Source organism: Bos javanicus, chromosome 8 (assembly GCF_032452875.1).
Source record: "Bos javanicus breed banteng chromosome 8, ARS-OSU_banteng_1.0, whole genome shotgun sequence".
NCBI lineage: Eukaryota > Metazoa > Chordata > Mammalia > Artiodactyla > Bovidae > Bos > Bos javanicus.
In genome coordinates, this window is record NC_083875.1 from 72,211,598 (window position 1) to 72,228,748 (window position 17,151).

At 41.8% G+C, this 17,151-nt stretch overlaps 1 protein-coding gene across 5 annotated transcripts in view; it reads left to right on the forward strand.

The window, feature by feature from the left end:
• The window catches only part of LOC133252880 (disintegrin and metalloproteinase domain-containing protein 28-like), a 125,352-nt gene that overhangs the window by 39,541 nt on the left and 68,660 nt on the right, over nt 1–17,151 (forward strand). For all 5 annotated transcript variants that reach the window (XR_009738116.1, XM_061425862.1, XM_061425863.1 and 2 more), the window contains exons 12-13: nt 2,662–2,839; nt 4,802–4,891. Coding sequence is in view for 4 of the 5 variants with exons in the window: in XM_061425862.1 (XP_061281846.1) it covers nt 2,662–2,839; nt 4,802–4,891 (268 nt within the window). In the remaining variant the exon portion in view is untranslated. The remainder of the gene's footprint in view (nt 1–2,661; nt 2,840–4,801; nt 4,892–17,151) is intronic.

The window sequence follows — 17,151 nt, forward strand, 5'->3', positions numbered from 1 at the left end:
ACAGCAAGAGAAGCCACAGCAATAAAGAGTAGCCCCCACATGACATAACTAGAGAAAAGCCGCGTCCAGCAACGAAGACACAGCGCAACCAAAAATAAATAAGTAAAATAATTATAAAAAGAATACATTTATTAAAAAAAATAACTATAAACAGTAAATGCTGGAGAGAGTGTGGAGAAAAGGGAACCCTCCTACACTGTTGGCGGTAACATAAATCGGTGCAGTCACTATGGAGAACAGTATGGAGGTTCCTTAAAACAATAAAATTAGAGCTATCATACCATCCAGCAATCTGTCTCTTGGGTATATATATGGAGAAAATATATACCATATTTTTATTGGTATATATTCTGAATTATAATTCAGAAAGATACATGCACCCTAATGTTTATTGCAGCATAATTTACAATAGCAAGGATATGGAAGCAACTTAAATGTCCATTGACAGAGGAATGGATAAAGAAGATGTGGTTAATATGAAATATTACTTAACTGTAAAAAGAACGAAATAATGGCATTTGAAGTAACATAGAGGGATCTAGAGATTGTCATATTGAGTGAAGTCAGACAAAGACAAATATATGATATCACTTATAGGTGGAATAAAAAACCTCAAGAGGTGATTGATATTTGGTCTCGGTTTCAGAGTGCTCATTTAAAATGCTGAATTATGTGCAAACTACATTTTACATAGAAATGTATCTCAAATAGTTCCCATTCGTGATCTCTTCCAATAGAGGTCATTTCTATGTAAAACCATCAAAATTGCCTTTATAGGTCATGTCCATTTGATGGCCTCTAAACCCTTCAGTTCAGATGGTAAAGCGTCTGCCTGCAATGCGGGAGACCTGGGTTCAATCCCTGGGTCGGGAAGATCCCCTGGAGAAGGAAATGGCAACCCACTCCAGTATTCTTGCCTGGAGAATCCCATGGACGGAGGAGCCTGGGGGGCTACAGTCCACGGGGCCGCAAAGAGTCGGCCACGACTGAGCGACTTCACTCACTCACTCACTCACTCATAGGTGGAATCTAAAAATAGGGTATAAATGAACTTATCTATAAAATAGAAATAAAGTTACAGATGTAGAAAACAAACTTATGTTACCAGGGGTTTGCTGCTGCTGCTGCTAAGTCGCTTCAGTCCTGTCCGACTCTGTGTGACCCCATAGACGGCAGCCCACCAGGCTCCCCCGTCCCTGGGATTCTCCAGGAAAGAACACTGGAGTGGCTTGCCATTTCCTTCTCCAATGCATGAAAGTGAAAAGGGAAAGTGAAGTCGCTCAGTTGTGTCCGACTCTTCGCGACCCCATGGACTACAGCCCACCAGGCTCCTCCATTCATGGGATTTTCCAGGCAAGAGTACTGGAGTGGGGTGCCGTTGCCTTCTCTGACCAGGGATTTAGGTGGGGAATATATTGGGAGATTGAGATTGACATATACACTCTACTATACATAAAATAGATAACTAATAAGGACCTACTGTATAGCACAGAGAACTCTACTCAGTACTTTGTAATGGCCTATATGGGAATAGAATCTTAAAAAGAATGGACTTATATATATATATATATATATATATATATATATATATATATATAAAACTGATTTACTTTGTATCTGTATACCTGAAACTAACACAGCATTATGCATCAACCATACTCTAACAGAAATTTTTTTAAAAAGAATGTTCTCACAGGAAGATGAAGAGAAAGTCTTTGAAAAGAGATTACATACTCCTGCCTCATCTGAGGCAAAACTGCTCTGGAATTTTATCTTTAAAAACCCCACAATTTCTTTGATGTGTTCATTTTCTCTTGTATTTCCCTCTCTCAGTTCACATTGGCTAAAGTTAAGTCTCCCATGCCCTTCCACAAAATAGAATATGACTTGCAGGCCAGTTACATATCTTATGCTATCTCTTCCAGATATCAATGCATTTTTATTTAAAAAATTTTTTTTAATTTTTATTTAAATACAGTTGATTTACAATGCTGTATTCTGTACAGCAAAATGACTCATATATATGTATATACATATGTATGTATATGCACATGAATATATATATATATATTATTTTTCATATTCTTTTCCATTGTGGTTTGTCACAGAATGTTGAATATAGTCTCCTGTGCCGTACAGTAAGACCTTGTTGTTTATCCATTCTATATATGAAAGTTTGCCTCTGTTAATCCCAAACCCCAATTCCTTCCCTCCTCTCTTCCCACCACTGCCTTTTTAAACCTCATCCTTATTTATGGAATGAAAAGAGGCCATCAATTTAACTTCCCCTGAAGGAAAGTGAATTCTTAAACATATAAGTAAACATAATTTTAGTGCCTTTAGCGTTTCTCAACCAAAATGACCTAAGGCTGAATGAATGAGATTATCAGGATAAATTAGAAGAATTTTCAATTTATTTAACAGCAGCCTGGATGCTCTATTTTGAGATGTGGCCATACTTACTCATTAAGCTGGAGGTGTTTCTACTTGCCCAGGTGAGCTAATTCAGGCACAAAAAAATGAGCTCATGATTTAGCAGCTGCTGAGTGGATTCCATTCGCACTTTTGGGTTATGTTTTGAGTATATCACACTCAGCATCTGATATTTCTCCCTATCTACTCAGTGTGATTGTATTGTTTTCTCTTTCCTTACCTTTACAGCATAAATATACCTACAGACTTCAGTTCCTGCAGCCGGGCCAGCTTTGAAAAATTCTTTGAAGATAAATTATCCAATTGCCTCTTTAATGTCCCACTGCCTACAGATATCATATCCACCCCGATCTGTGGGAACCAGTTGGTAGAAATGGGAGAAGACTGTGATTGTGGGACCCCTGAGGTACCACCAGCTCTTTTAAAAATGATCTAGTTTGTTTTTCAATTGCTTAAGAGATGAACTGTTAAAGAACATATGTGTGCATGCTAAGTCGCTTCAATAATGTCCGATTCTTTGGGACTCCATGGACTGTAGCCTGCCAGATGTCTCTGTCCATAGGACTCTCCAGGCAAGAATACTGGAGTGGATTGCCATGCCCTCCTCCAGGGGATCTTCCCCATCCAGGGATTGAGCATGAGTGTCTTACATCTCCTGCATTGGCAGCCTGTTCTTTACCATTGGCCCCACCTGGGAAACCCAAATGAACCTTGTGTTTCCTGTAATTTTGTAGATTTTGTTTGTAGACAGTGGTCAGATCAACCTTTCTCACAAAAAAAACCCCTGAATTGCTTAAGATCTTCCTTGTTTCCCTCTCAAGATTCCTTCCCCATCTTCTGTTTTATAAATTCCACCCACCAGCTTGGGCTTCATATCCTCAACCCTCCTTTTTTGGGAGAAATACCTCACATTTCTTATGTGCCAAAGACTTACTGAGCAATTACTTTAGACCCAGCCCTATGATAGATCTCAGAGAGCGGAAATAACTTGCTTAGGGTCATGGGGCTGGTAATTGGAGGAGCCAAGATCTGGATTCAGGTGTTAGGTGTGTTTTTTTTTTTAAACAACCCTAGAGCCTCCCTGCCCTGGAATTCAGTCATTTCTCACTGCTTTGGGACTCAGAAATTGTTATCATTCAAAGTGCCTGGCTTGGTCCCACCCTCTTGATAGGGAAGCCAGGACTCTGAATGGGACCTTTGCCCCTATTTTATTAACATTCAAGTGAGTACCAGGCCAGGCCCTTAGGATGTGAGCCTTTCAGTAACTTGAAAACTGTGCATGCTTGCTCAGTGTCCAACTCTTCAACCCCATGGGCTATAGCCCACCAGGCTCCTCTGTCCATGGGATTTTCCAGGCAAAGATACTGGAATGGGTTGCTCTTTCCTCCTCCAGGGGATCTTCCCAACCCAGGGGTCCAACTCTGTATCCTGTGTCTCCTGCACTGGCAGATGGATTCTTTACCACTGCACCACCTGAGAAGCCTAACTTCAAAATAGGATTACACATTTATCTTTTCTGTGGGAAAAAGGAAACTTTCCCAGATGATGCTTGTTTGAAATAAAGTCAAGAGTTTCAACACTAAAAATCTGTGACTCTAAATACATCACACCTTTTGGCTGAATCTAAACAGCTGGGAGGGATTGGGGGCAGGAGGAGAAGGGGACAACAGAGGATGAGATGGCAGGATGGCATCACTGACTCGATGGACGTGAGTCTGGGTGAACTCTGGGAGTTGGTGGACAGAGTTGATGGACAGAGAGGCCTGGCATGCTGCGATTCATAGGATCGCAAAGAGTCGGACATGACTGAGCAACTGAACTGAAACAGCTACAAGGGGAGATTCCCCAGTAGGATTTTCCCCCATGCCTCGTGTAGGTGTTTGATTTCCTAGAAACAAGGAGGAGAGAAGAAGACAAAGTATATTGCCTTACAGAGAATTGAGTTAAATGTCAAACTTGATTAAAGAACTGTATTTTTAGATTTTCTGTACATGCTCTAGAGCTTAAACTTACTGCTGGATAGATACAAAACTGATGAGCTGAATTATGTTCATTAGTTAGAAGAATTTGATTTTCAAAAACTATCCCTTTTTTTTTTGTTTTATTTCATATTTCACCAAAAATATACCATGTTCAGTATTAATCTGGAAGATTGGAGAAGCTAGAAAAGATATTTAAAAAAGAAAAAGACAAAGTCAAATTCAGATAAACTCAATATTTCTAATGTTAAGCTTGTGTTTTTTCTCCCAAATTATTTTCAGACCGTATCAAAGGAATGTCTGTGTGATGAGTAAATTATATTATGAATAGTGCAAAAAATGAGACCAAAAGCTAATCTGGTATTTACATTTGTTTCTGGATTTCTTAGGAATGTACCAACATTTGCTGTGATGCAAAAACATGTAAAATGAAAGAAAATGTTCATTGTGCATTAGGAGAATGCTGTGAAAAATGCCAGGTAAGATTATTATTTATTTATACCTTAATAATTATGTTTGCTCTTTGTTGTTGTTTTTTTTTTTTTCTGTATTAAAATCTTATCTTAGAGGTTATGTTAAATGAAATAGGCAAAGTAATATTTTTCTGTCTGTAAAATAATGTTAGCTACCATCTCTCAAGTCCTCACTGAACACTTTGCAACCTTGGGCTCTTTAATTCTCTGACAGCCCTTTGAGGTAGATATTATTATTTAATTTTGTTTTTGAGGGGACAGAGTCTCAGAACAGAAAACATACAAAATAATATAGCCACTAAATGGCAAACTCCAAATATGACCAGTTCTAAAGCCAATGTTTGGTTACTCCTACCTACTGTTTCTTCTGATGCCATGGAATCTTCTTGGACCAAGTCCAGTAACTGTTTGCATATACCCTTTGTCAACAAAAAACGAATCAGTTAATCTAAGAAAGAAATGAAAAATTTCATTCTAGTCAAATTGAGGATCATAACGGGAAGACCATCTCACAATGCTCTGGAAACCAGTGAGCCCCATTAGGATTCAAAGCACAGTTGTGTAAGTTTTTCAAGACAAATACATTAATTAACATATTATCGATAATTTACACAATCCAGATCTAAGTGCCATCATGGCCCCTTACAAGCTCAAGAAGGAAAGTTATTGTTGGTGCTGGGAGGATGTTGCTCTTTATGGTTGAGCAGGTATTTCTGCCCATGGGGAGGTTTGGTTCATCCTAATGCAGATACACAATGCACATTCAGGGGAGAGAGGAGGCCATAGGGCAGAGATACTTTTTTATGTTTAAATTTTTCTTGTCTTGCCATAAAATATGAATTTATTTCATATTTTAATAATGGCTTAGTGGGAAATTTTATTTTGAATAATATAGGGGTTCCTTTATCTTCATCCTTTGAAGTCACTTCCAGATGAAATTCTTAGAAAAAAAGACTTAGGATGAGGATGCTCTGTCAGTTTCTCTGTGGGGCTTTTTTGAATTTCTCTTCCAGTTAAGAGTTTAGCATATTTCATTCTACTATGGCACAGAATTCTGTATTGTGATTATTTATTTGTTTTCTTAATTAAACTGATTGTTAAGGTCCAGGATCTGATTCACGCTCACTTAACAATGAATTGCATATATTTTAAATGCACGGTAATCATGTAAAAAAGGAATATGCAGATGGCATGCTGGGTTGTAGGTAGTGTTTTGGATAGATGTTTTTTGTTTGTTTTTGTTTTGTTTTGATGTTGGAGGGAAAGGAAAGAAATAAAGAAAACCAAAAGGAATAAAATTGGAGAATGTAAGTAGTATTCAGCAAGTATTTAAGTCCCATTTGTTAGAGATTACGGGTGATTAAAAAAAAAAAAGTAGCTTGTTTCTAACAAGCTGTGTGTGCTGTGCTTAGTCATTCGGTAGTATCTGATTATTTGTAATCCTTTGGACTGTAGGCTGTCAAGATCCTCTTGTCTGTCAGGGGAGTGTGTAATTTCCTCAGTTCTGTCTCACTGCAACAAAGATTTGAAATGGCAGACCAGTGTTACAGTTCAGTTACAGCTCAGTTTTATTTGGCAAGCAAAGGATAGTACACTTTCAAGGCGTGAGGGCGGGCCGACCCCAAAGGAGAGGTCTTGGCTTACTCCTTTTATTCATTTGTTTTCTCCCCACTGAGCCTGCCCTATGCAAATTGGGCTAGCCAAGAAGTGGGTATGTTTGTTTCACAGGAAGTTCTCACTCCAGTCCACAGGTTTTCTTTTTTTCCATTTTTGCAGGCTTTTCCCTTTCTTTTTTAGCCACTGCCATTTTGGACTCCTTTTTCCTATTCTAACTACCTAATATTTCCCCCTCAAGAGATGGGAGACCCAATTCCTAGGGAATAGGGGCATCAGGGTCTCTCTGGCTACTTTCTGCTGAGCTGGGATACGAGGTGCATTGGACCTCCCCCTCTTTCTAGTCTCAAGCCTCAGAGTCCTTATAGCGGTGTCCATCTAAGGGTGAGTGATATTTTCCATGGTCGGATGTAGTTTCATCTATCCTTATTGAACTAGCACTGTATTTTGTAGCTTGTTGACCTGGGCAGAGACAGAATGGGTTAAACAATTGATAATGCATGGAGCAATCATAAGCAGCATCAATATGGTGATAACAGGGATAGTAGGGGCATTAGCCAACTCCAAATCCCCCCTTGCCAAGAGAAAGATCCCCCAAAGAGAGATTGTAGCCACCCTGAAAACCCTCCAGCTTGTTCTTTGAGCTCATTCTTTGAGATCCCTTAGGATTTGAATGTTTTTCTTGAGGACTGTGAGACTTTAACTTAGCTTGAGATATTTACCCAGAAACAACACATCTCATTCAAGATGGCTCACGTCCCTTCTTGTTCAGGCATCAGGAAATCTATCTTCTGGATTTTTCTGTATTTTGGATTACAACCCCTGCCAAGCTGTGTTGGCTCTTTAGAGCTTTCCTGAGAAATCTTATCCCCAGAAACTTAATTTTGGGGGTGTTCATTAGAATGGCACTCATCTGTAGTCCTGAATAGTTATCTGAGATCTCCCAGGGGCTTACAGGTGTATTGAGTGTCCTCTTCTTCCACAGCTTGACTCATTAGTAGTAAATCCAGGAGTTGTGTCCTGGTACCTTGGCTGTTGTGGGGGTAGAAAGCATTACAAGATAGGGGGCTCTTCCATTTGGGCTGGAGTTGAGTCTTTGGGGACCCATCTTTCCAGACTTTAATTTGGACTTGAGTCCCTGGAGCATATTGTGGTAGGTCTTTAGAATCTTTTGGGTCCTGGTTGACAACCCACAAGTGTATATCTTGTTGGAATTGCCCAAAGGCCATGGATTAAGACTGGGGGGTCTGAACCTCTGGATCTAGGAAGATGTCATTGACATAAACAAAAGTCTCCCATATAGCATTTCATAAGGACTAAGACCAACCTGTTCCTTAGGGGCAATATGGGTGCAGAGGAGAGATATTGGTAAAGCCTCCTTCCATCCCAGGGAGGTCTCCTAGGTTATCTTTTTTATCATTGATTTTAAGAATTGGTTGGCTCTTTCTACTTTTCCTGAAGATTGAGGGCTCTAGGCACAGTGAAGGTAATAAGTAATGCCCAATGCTTTACAGACCGCTTGGGTGACCTTAGAAGTAAATGATGTCCCATTGTCACTTTGTAATGAGCTTGACAGACTAAATCTTGAAATGATTTCATGGAACAGTTTTTTTTTTTTTTTTTTACCACCTCCTCAGCCTTCTCAGTGTGGGTGGGAAAGGCTTCAATCCATCCTGTGAATGTATCTATCATGACTAGTAGGTATTGAGAAATTGGCATCTGGGGGAAGTCGATCTGCCAGTCCTCTCCCGGGTAGGTCCCATGTCATTGGACAGGGTGGGCCAGCTGGGGTCCTCAAGCTCCTTGGGAGTTGTTTAATTGGAAAGTGGAACAAGAGACCACTTGCCTTATAGTCGTTTGGAGGCCTGTTCCTCTGAAGGCCCTTTCTAGTAATCTTTGGAGGGCCTTCTCCCCTAAATGAGTGTTGGCATATAAGGAGTTAACCAACTACCACTGAAAGTTCCCAGGCAGGAAAAGGAGTCCCTCCTTTTGGAACCACCCCATAAGATCTTCTTGAAAGCCCTCGCTCTTAGCTTTAGGAGTCTCACTTACAGAATATGAAGGAGTTTCTGGCAAATTAGTCTGTGGAACTAAGGTGATAACACCTATTAGGTCATTGTTTTGTCATGCTGCTCTCTTTTTGGTGTCCTTTACAATGGGAGACTGAAACCTCAGCAGGCAGATGGACTGCCTCCAAGAACCTAAGGATTTGATCACCATATTTGATTGGGAACCCTTGTGTGGTCTAGTGGACTCTTTCTTCCTAAAATAGCAGCATGTGCATGTAGCACCAGAAAGGCAAAGTTGGAGTCAGTGTAAATGGCTACTCTTTTTCCTTTTCCCAGCTGTAGAGCTTGAGTCAGGGCTATTAGCTCAGCCAATTGGGCTGAAGGACCTGGTGGCAAAGGTTTAGCCTCTATGATCTCAAAATTGGAGTCTACTGCATATCCAGCTCTTCTTTTTCCATCCAAGACAAAGCTGCTTCCATCAGTGTACCAGATTTCCTCAGGATTGGTCAGAGGATCTTCTGACAACCCCTCTTGGGGTTTTGTCCAGTGGTCCAAAGTTTCTAGGCAAGAGTAAAAGGGGAGAGAGTCCTTGGGGCTAGGCAGGAACATAGCTGGATTAAGAACCTCACAAGGGGATACAGTCAGGCCTGAATTTTCCATCAGCACTACTTGATATCTGAGGATCCTTTGATCAGACATGCATAAATGGCCTCTCCCATTCAGGAGTTGTTTCACTTGGTGGCTGGTAAAAATAGCTGATTTGCCCCTAAAGTTCAGTTCAGTTGCTCAGTCATGTCTGACTCTTTGCGACCCCATGAATTGCAGCACACCAGGCCTCCCTGTCCATCACCAACTCCCGGAGTTCACTCAAACTCATGTCCATTAAGTCAGTGATGCCATCCAGCCATCTCATCCTCTGTTGTCCCCTTCTCCTCCTGCCCCCAATCCCTCCCAGCATCAGAGTCTTTTCCAATGAGTCAACTCTTTGCATGAGGTGGCTAAAGTTGCCCCCAAAAGAGAGTTTTAAAGCATCTTCTATCAGGACTTCAGTAGCTGCAAGATTTCGAAAGCAGGGAAAGATCTCTTCCCAATAAAGGAGTAGGACACTCAGGCACCACCAGAAACTGGTGGGAAAATATTTGTCCATCCGAGTGACAAAGAAGTGCTTAGGTGAATCTTTTTGTTATTGTTTTTCCTGTAGCAACAAAAATGGCACAGGTTTGGGAGGAGAATGCTCCAGAGTAGGAGGTCAGGACAGAGTAGGTAGCCCTGTGTCAACCAAGAAATTCTTAGACCTACCTGCCACATCCGGTTGGACCCTTGACTCTGGCTCCATGAAGGTTATCTGTGGCAGGTAGGCTGGCTGGAGCAGGCCACTTCAGTTCTGTTGAACTATCAAGAGGGAAGGTTTGGTGCTTGACCTTGAGGCTCTTGGGTCCCAAGGGCAGAGTGCCACCCAGTGTTCCAATTGATGGCATTTGTAGCAAACTATTTTAACAGACTTGTCACAGTTTGGACACTCTTTGGCCCAATATACCACCTGTCTACAGATTAGGCATGTGCCTTGTGCCTTGTCCTTCAAGGACTCGGAGTTTGCCATAGGGCTTCCCTGGAAGACAGCCAGCATCTGGACATGCCTTATTTCTTTCCTTCTTTCCCTTTCCTGGGCCTTGGCCTCCTTCTCCTGTTCTCTGATATAAAAGGTATTGGTGGCTGTCTGGACCATCTCATCTAAAGAGGCAGCAGGATCCTGCTGCTGTAGCTGTTGCAACTGTATCCTGATGTCTGATGTACACTGGGATAGGAATTTGTCCTTTAAGATCACCTGTTCCTCATAAGAGTCTAAGTTGGTAAACTTTTGAAGGGCCTCTTTTAGACTTTCCAGAAAGGCAGTGGGGTTCTTGTTAGACTCCTGAGTTATTGCTGAGACTGGGTAAAGTCCCACAACTAATAGGCTTCCTTCTATTTTCCTTGGGTGGACTTCCTTAGGGGTGAGTCTATCTGAAGCTTATCCTACCCAGTACTGTTATAACCTAAGAGCCAGGCATACTTGGGTCAGGGTGCAGATCCCCAGGCAGGTTGAGATGTGACAACCTCCTGGAGATTGAATCCCCGGGCAGGTCGAGGCATGACAACCTCCTGATAATTGGGTCCCTGGGCAGGTCAAGGCATGTAGACCTCCTGGGACCCCTGGATTGGTGGATCCCCAAGCAGGTTGAGGCATGACATCCTCCCAAGGACCAGATTCCTAGGCAGGTTGAGGCAGGTCGACCTCCTGGGACACCCAGGCTGGAGCTGGGCATTCCCAATGACTCTAGTGTTACTAGTGCTGGGTAGGATTAAGGGGTTGTAATCTTAACTCATTGCTGGTTTGTCCACCACAGATGGGAATAGATACCATGATGTAAAGCAATCCAAGCCTGTGCCCTGAGACTGGGAACCTAAGGAAATAGCCATAAACCTTATCCTCTTATTTCTCTGAGGGAATGTAAGTCACTGATTTCCTCGCTTAGCCTTCCAGAGCAGTTTAGGGTATTTCCAGTGGTAAATATTTCATTGTCATAGACCCACTTTAGGTAATAACAGAGGTAATGACAAAGGCTTTCTTATCTTTTCTTGCTATTCTTTGGAACTCTGCATTCAGATGTTTATATCTTTCCTTTTCTCCTTTGCTTTTCGCTTCTCTTCTTTTCACAGCTATTTGTAAGGCCTCCCCAGACAGCCATTTTGCTTTTTTGCATTTCTTTTCTATGGGAATGGTCTTGATCCCTGTCTCCTGTACAATGTCACGAACCTCATTCCATAGTTCATCAGGCACTCTATCTATTAGATCTAGGCCCTTAAATCTATTTCTCACTTCCACTGTATAATCATAAGGGATTTGATTTAGGTCATACTTGAATGGTCTAGTGGTTTTCCCTACTTTCTTCAATTTCAGTCTGAATTTGGCAATAAGGACTTCATGATCTGAGCCACAGTCAGCTCCTGGTCTTGTTTTGGCTGACTGTATAGAGCTTCTCCATCTTTGGCTGCAAAGAATATAATCAATCTGATTTTGGTGTTGACCATCTGGTGATGTCCATGTATAGAGTCTTCTCTTGTCTTGTTGGAAGAGAGTGTTATGACCAGTGCATTTTCTCGGCAAAACTCTATCAGTCTTTGCCCTGCGTCATTCCGTATTCCAAGGCCAAATTTGCCTGTTACTCCAGGTGTTTCCTGACTTCCTACTTTTGCATTCCAGTCCCCTATAATGAAAAGGACATCTTTTTTGGGTGTTAGTTCTAAAAGGTCTTGTAGGTCTTCATAGAATCATTCAACTTCAGCTTCTTCAGCGTTACTGGTTGGGGCATAGACTTGGATTACTGTGATATTAAATGGTTTGCCTTGGAAACAAACAGAGATCATTCTGTCGTTTTGAGATTGCATCCAAGAACTGCATTTCAGACTCTTTTGTTGACCATGATGGCTACTCCATTTCTTCTGAGGGATTCCTGCCCACAGTAGTAGATATAATGGTCATCTGAGTTAAATTCACCCATTCCAGTCCATTTCAGTTCGCTGATTCCTAGAATGTCGACTTCTTCAGCGATCAATGCAAAGAAATAGAGGAAAACAACAGAATGGGAAAGACTAGGGATCTCTTCAAGAAAATCAGAGATACCAAAGTAACATTTCATGCAAAGATGGGCTTGATAAAGGACAGAAATGGTATGGACCTAACAGAAGCAGAAGATGTTAAGAAGAGATGGCAAGAATACACAGAAGAGCTGTACAAAAAGATCTTCACGACCCAGATAATCACGATAGTGTGATCACTGACCTAGAGCCAGACATCCTGGAATGTGAAGTCAAGTGGGCCTTAGAAAGCATCACTACGAACAAAGCTAGTGGAGGTGATGGAATTCCAGTTGAGCTATTTCAAATCCTGAAAGATGATGCTGTGAAAGTGCTGCACTCAATATGCCAGCAAATTTGGAAAACTCAGCAGTGGCCACAGGACTGGAAAAGGTCAGTTTTCATTCCAGTCCTAAAGAAAGGCAATGCCAAAGAATGTTCAAACTACTGCACAATTGCACTCATCTCACACGCTAGTAAAGTAATGCTCAAAATTCTCCAAGCCAGGCTTCAGCAATATGTGAACCGTGAACTTTCTGATGTTCAAGCTGGTTTTAGAAAAGGCAGAGGAACCAGAGATCAAATTGCCAACATCTGCTGGATCATGGAAAAAGCAAGAGAGTTCCAGAAAAACATCTATTTCTGCTTTATTGACTAGGCCAAAGCCTTTGACTGTGTGGATCACAATCAACTGTGGAAACTTCTGAAAGAGATGGGAATACCAGACCACCTGATCTGCCTCTTGAGAAATTTGTATGCAGGTCAGGAAGCAACAGTTAGAACTGGACATGGAACAACAGACTGGTTCCAAATAGGAAAAGGAGTTCGTCAAGGCTGTATATTGTCACCCTGTTTATTTAACTTATATACAGAGTACATCATGAGAAATGCTGGACTGGAAGAAACACAAGCTGGAATCAAGATTGCCGGGAGAAATATCAATAACCTCAGATATGCAGATGACACCACCCTTATGGCAGAAAGTGAAGAGGAACTCAAAAGCCTCTTGATGAAAGTGAAAGTGGAGAGTGAAAAAGTTGGCTTAAAGCTCAACATTCAGAAAACAAAGATCATGGCATCTGGTCCCATCACTTCATGGGAAATAGATGGGGAAACAGTGGAAACAGTGTCAGACTTTGTTTTTCTGGGCTTCAAAATCACTACAGATGGTGACTGCAGCCATGAAATTAAAAGACACTTACTCCTTGGAAGGAAAGTTATGACCAACCTAGATAGCATATTCAAAAGCAGAGACATTACTTTGCCAACAAAGGTTCATCTAGTCAAGGTTATGGTTTTTCCTGTGATCATGTATGGATGTGAGAGTTGGACTGTGAAGAAGGCTGAGCGCCAAAGAATTGATGCTTTTGAACTGTGGTGTTGGAGAAGACTGTTGAGAGTCCCTTGGACTGCAAGGAGATCCAACCAGTCCATTCTGAAGATCAGCCCTGAGATTTCTTTGGAAGGAATTATGCTAAAGCTGAAACTCCAGTACTTTGGCCACCTCATGGGAAGAGTTGATTCATTGGAGAAGACTCTGATGCTGGGAGGGATTAGGGGCAGGAGGAGAAGGTGATGACAGAGGATGAGATGGCTGGATGGCATCACTGACTCGATGGACGTGAGTCTCAGTGAACTCTGGGTGTTGGTGATGGACAGGGAGGCCTGGCATGCTGCGATTCATGGAGTCGCAAACAGTTGGACATGACTGAGCAACTGATCTGATCTAATGACAAAGGAGCAGGTTATCTGGTCCTGTTAGGAGCTTTAAGAGTATTTTAATAATAAGCTGGGTGGAGCAATGTTGCCTACACTAGGGGCAGGTTTAAGGTTGTAGGAGGTTGTTAGTAAGTGGCTTAAGGACAAAATGATGAGGCAATGATAAGAGGCAATAACAGACAACAGATCAGATGTTCATAAAAGTAGAGTGGAGATTTGATCCAGGGATATGTTTGTAGCTTTAGGAGAAGGGTGGTAAGGGTTTGGGCCCAAACAATCTGCAGGGTTAACTCCCAAAGTGGCAAACATTGTCCCTGGAAGCCCAGTTTCCCTTGAAGGGATGCCACCAACAGATTAACTTCTAGCAGGCATTGTAGGCCTGTCACCCACCCTAGCAGATTCACTGAGAGGTGCTGTTGTTGGATCTGTTGTGGGAAACATGGAAGATGAAGGTGTGAATCTCTAGAGGGATTGGATATTATACCGTATTTCCCTCCCAAGGGCTACCTATTTTCTGGTTGTCCTGCCAGAAGATTGCAGAGGCCTGGACAGGGCTCATGAAAAGAGCATGAAACAAGACTGAAGCAGGCAGGGCGCAACTTTTGAAAGACTGATATAGCCCAAGGGCATAACATAAATCAATTAAAATCAAATGGGTCAAGATGCAGACAAGTCAAATTCAACTAAAAGCCTTCAATCTGCAAGTTAAATGACACATCTGGAGGCACCATGACTGTTCTAAGGCACTATCAAAAGACCAAGGAGTGTTTCCCCAAATGCTGGAATGATCCTCCCACTCATTAGCATATGAAATCACCCAACCCATAAAAACTAACCACACCACATTTCATGGCCACCATATATACCCTGTGTGATGGCACACACTCTGTGGACTGTGCTTCTCTGTGAATTCAAACAAATCTACCTCTTACTTATCGCTGTGTCTCTCACTGAACTTTTTTGCAATGAGACATCAAGTACTTGAGCTTCATTAGGTGCTGAAACCAGGCACCATGAGTTTTGGCTGGGCTCAAGTCCTGCCACATAGGTTTCAGTCCCAATCTTAGGTAAACAGTTTCAAACACAACTTTCAGAAATGGAAAGATGATGACCTGCCCAATACTTTGTAAACAGAGGCATAGATGGAGAGAGGAGCTAAAAGACGGGAGAAAAAAGCAGTGGGAAAAACATACCAAGGAACCCCTTTCATAACTTGCTGGAAAAACTGCTAAATGCCTGACCTGTGCCCACAATTTTCATTGGCCTGATCCTAGGCACAAAGGAGGTTAAGGACCGAAGAACCCTCACCCACTTGGGCAACAGCTACTAGGGCACAGCAGATAGTGGAGCCTTCAGGACACACTGAGGAGTAGTCCCTGCCGGAGTCCCTCAGTGGCACCCATGGCCATTCATCTGTTCACAGGGTGTTTGAGGAAATAAGAAACAAGAGACTGTAAAGGAATTAAGATTCTGTTAGCCATATGTCCATCCAGCCATAGGGGTGAGGACCTCCTACCTAAACTGGAGGTCTTCTGGAATCTGAGACTGAACCTCATGAGCTTTTGTCCGAGTTTGTTTTTTCTGTCCCAGTTTCCAGCACACTGGGCTTCTTGTCATTTCCACTGTGCTGGGTTTCCTTTGCATTCAGCTTCCAGCATGTGAGCTTTCACCAAGTTGGTCTTCTGCTGTGCTTTGTCTCTGCCTCACTGGGGATGAGCTGAGGTTGTTTCAGCCAGGTTACATCTGGGTCATGGCACCAGATATGTCAAGGGAGTGCGTAATTTTCTTCATTCTGTCTCACTGCAACAAAGATTTGAAATGGCGGACCAGTGTTACAGTTCAGTTACAGCTCAATTTTATTTGGCAAGCAAAGGATAGTACACTCTCAAGGCGTGAGGGTGGGCTGACCCCAAATGAGAAGCCTTAATCCATCTTGGCCTCCTCCTTTTATACATTTGTTTCCTCCCCACTGAGCCTGCCCTATGAAAATTGAGCTAGCCAAGAAGTGGGTATGTATTTTTCACCTGAAGTTCTCACTCCAGTCCGTGGGTTTTCTTTTGATCCATTTTTGTGGGCTTTTCCCTTTATTTGTCTTTTAGACACCACCATTTTGGACTCCTTTTTCCTATTCTAACTACCTAACATGTCCATAGTATTTTTCATGCAAAAATACTGAAGTGGGTTGCCGTTTTCCTCCTTCAGGGGATCTTCCTGACCCAGGGATCAAACCTGTGACTCCTGTGTCTCTTGCATTGCACACACACACACACACACACACACACACACACACACAAAGTGGTATTTTTCCTCAAAATATTTGCTGTTTCCTTAGGGTGAGGATATATTCATACATACCTGAAATGGATGAAAATACTATACATGATTAAATGCCAGGTAGATATTATAATGATATATAACCTTTGGGTATATTACTTTCCACATATTTTTTCACTTAATTTTCCTAATGGCTTATAAAGTTAAGATTAAACTCATTTGCTAAGGGTATACATCTAACCACTGGCAAAGCCAAGTATGTATCTTTCATATCCAAAGTATGTGTCTTTCATATCCAAATTCTGGGCTGTTTTCCTACTACATGTGGAAAAGAGGAGCAGTGATCCACATTGAAGGGATCAGAGGAGTTTTCATGGAAGAATTAGGGTTTCAAATAGTTTGTGAAGTAGAGCAGATTTTATATAAACAGAAAGAAAAAAAAAATTCCAAATGAGGAAAGAATAAACAGAAGGTAAAACATGGTTTGTGTGACATCTGATAAGAAAGTTAGTCTGACTGGAGCAGAGGGGCTTTGCAGGGTCTCATAGGCCCCAATGAAAATTTTGATTATATGCTCTCACCAGTGTAAAGATATTAAAAGTTTCTTGATGATGTGAAGTAGTGGTGGTTTGGTCACTGAGTCATATCTGACTCTTTGCGACCCCATGGACTGTAGCCCGCAAGACCTCTCTGTCCGTGGGATTTCTCAGGCAAGAACACTGGAGAGAGAACACATCTAGTTGCTTCAGCTAAGGAAGGAGGTGATTCCAGTATCCGCACAGGCTTCTTTATATCTGCCTGAATGGCAGGATTTCTTTGGCTAACATTTCTCTGAGCAAATAAGAGCAAGATTTGCAGTAACAGATTTTAATGGAATTAACATAGCAAATGAATGTTTTTGGTTTGTTTCTCCCTCCTAATAAATCATTCCATAGGAAGATGTGAGTGAAAAGGAAATATCTAAAATTACACTAAAAGGAATTCAGGATTAGGAAACTCGATGCCTGGGAAAATCTCAGAGCATGCTGATCTGGG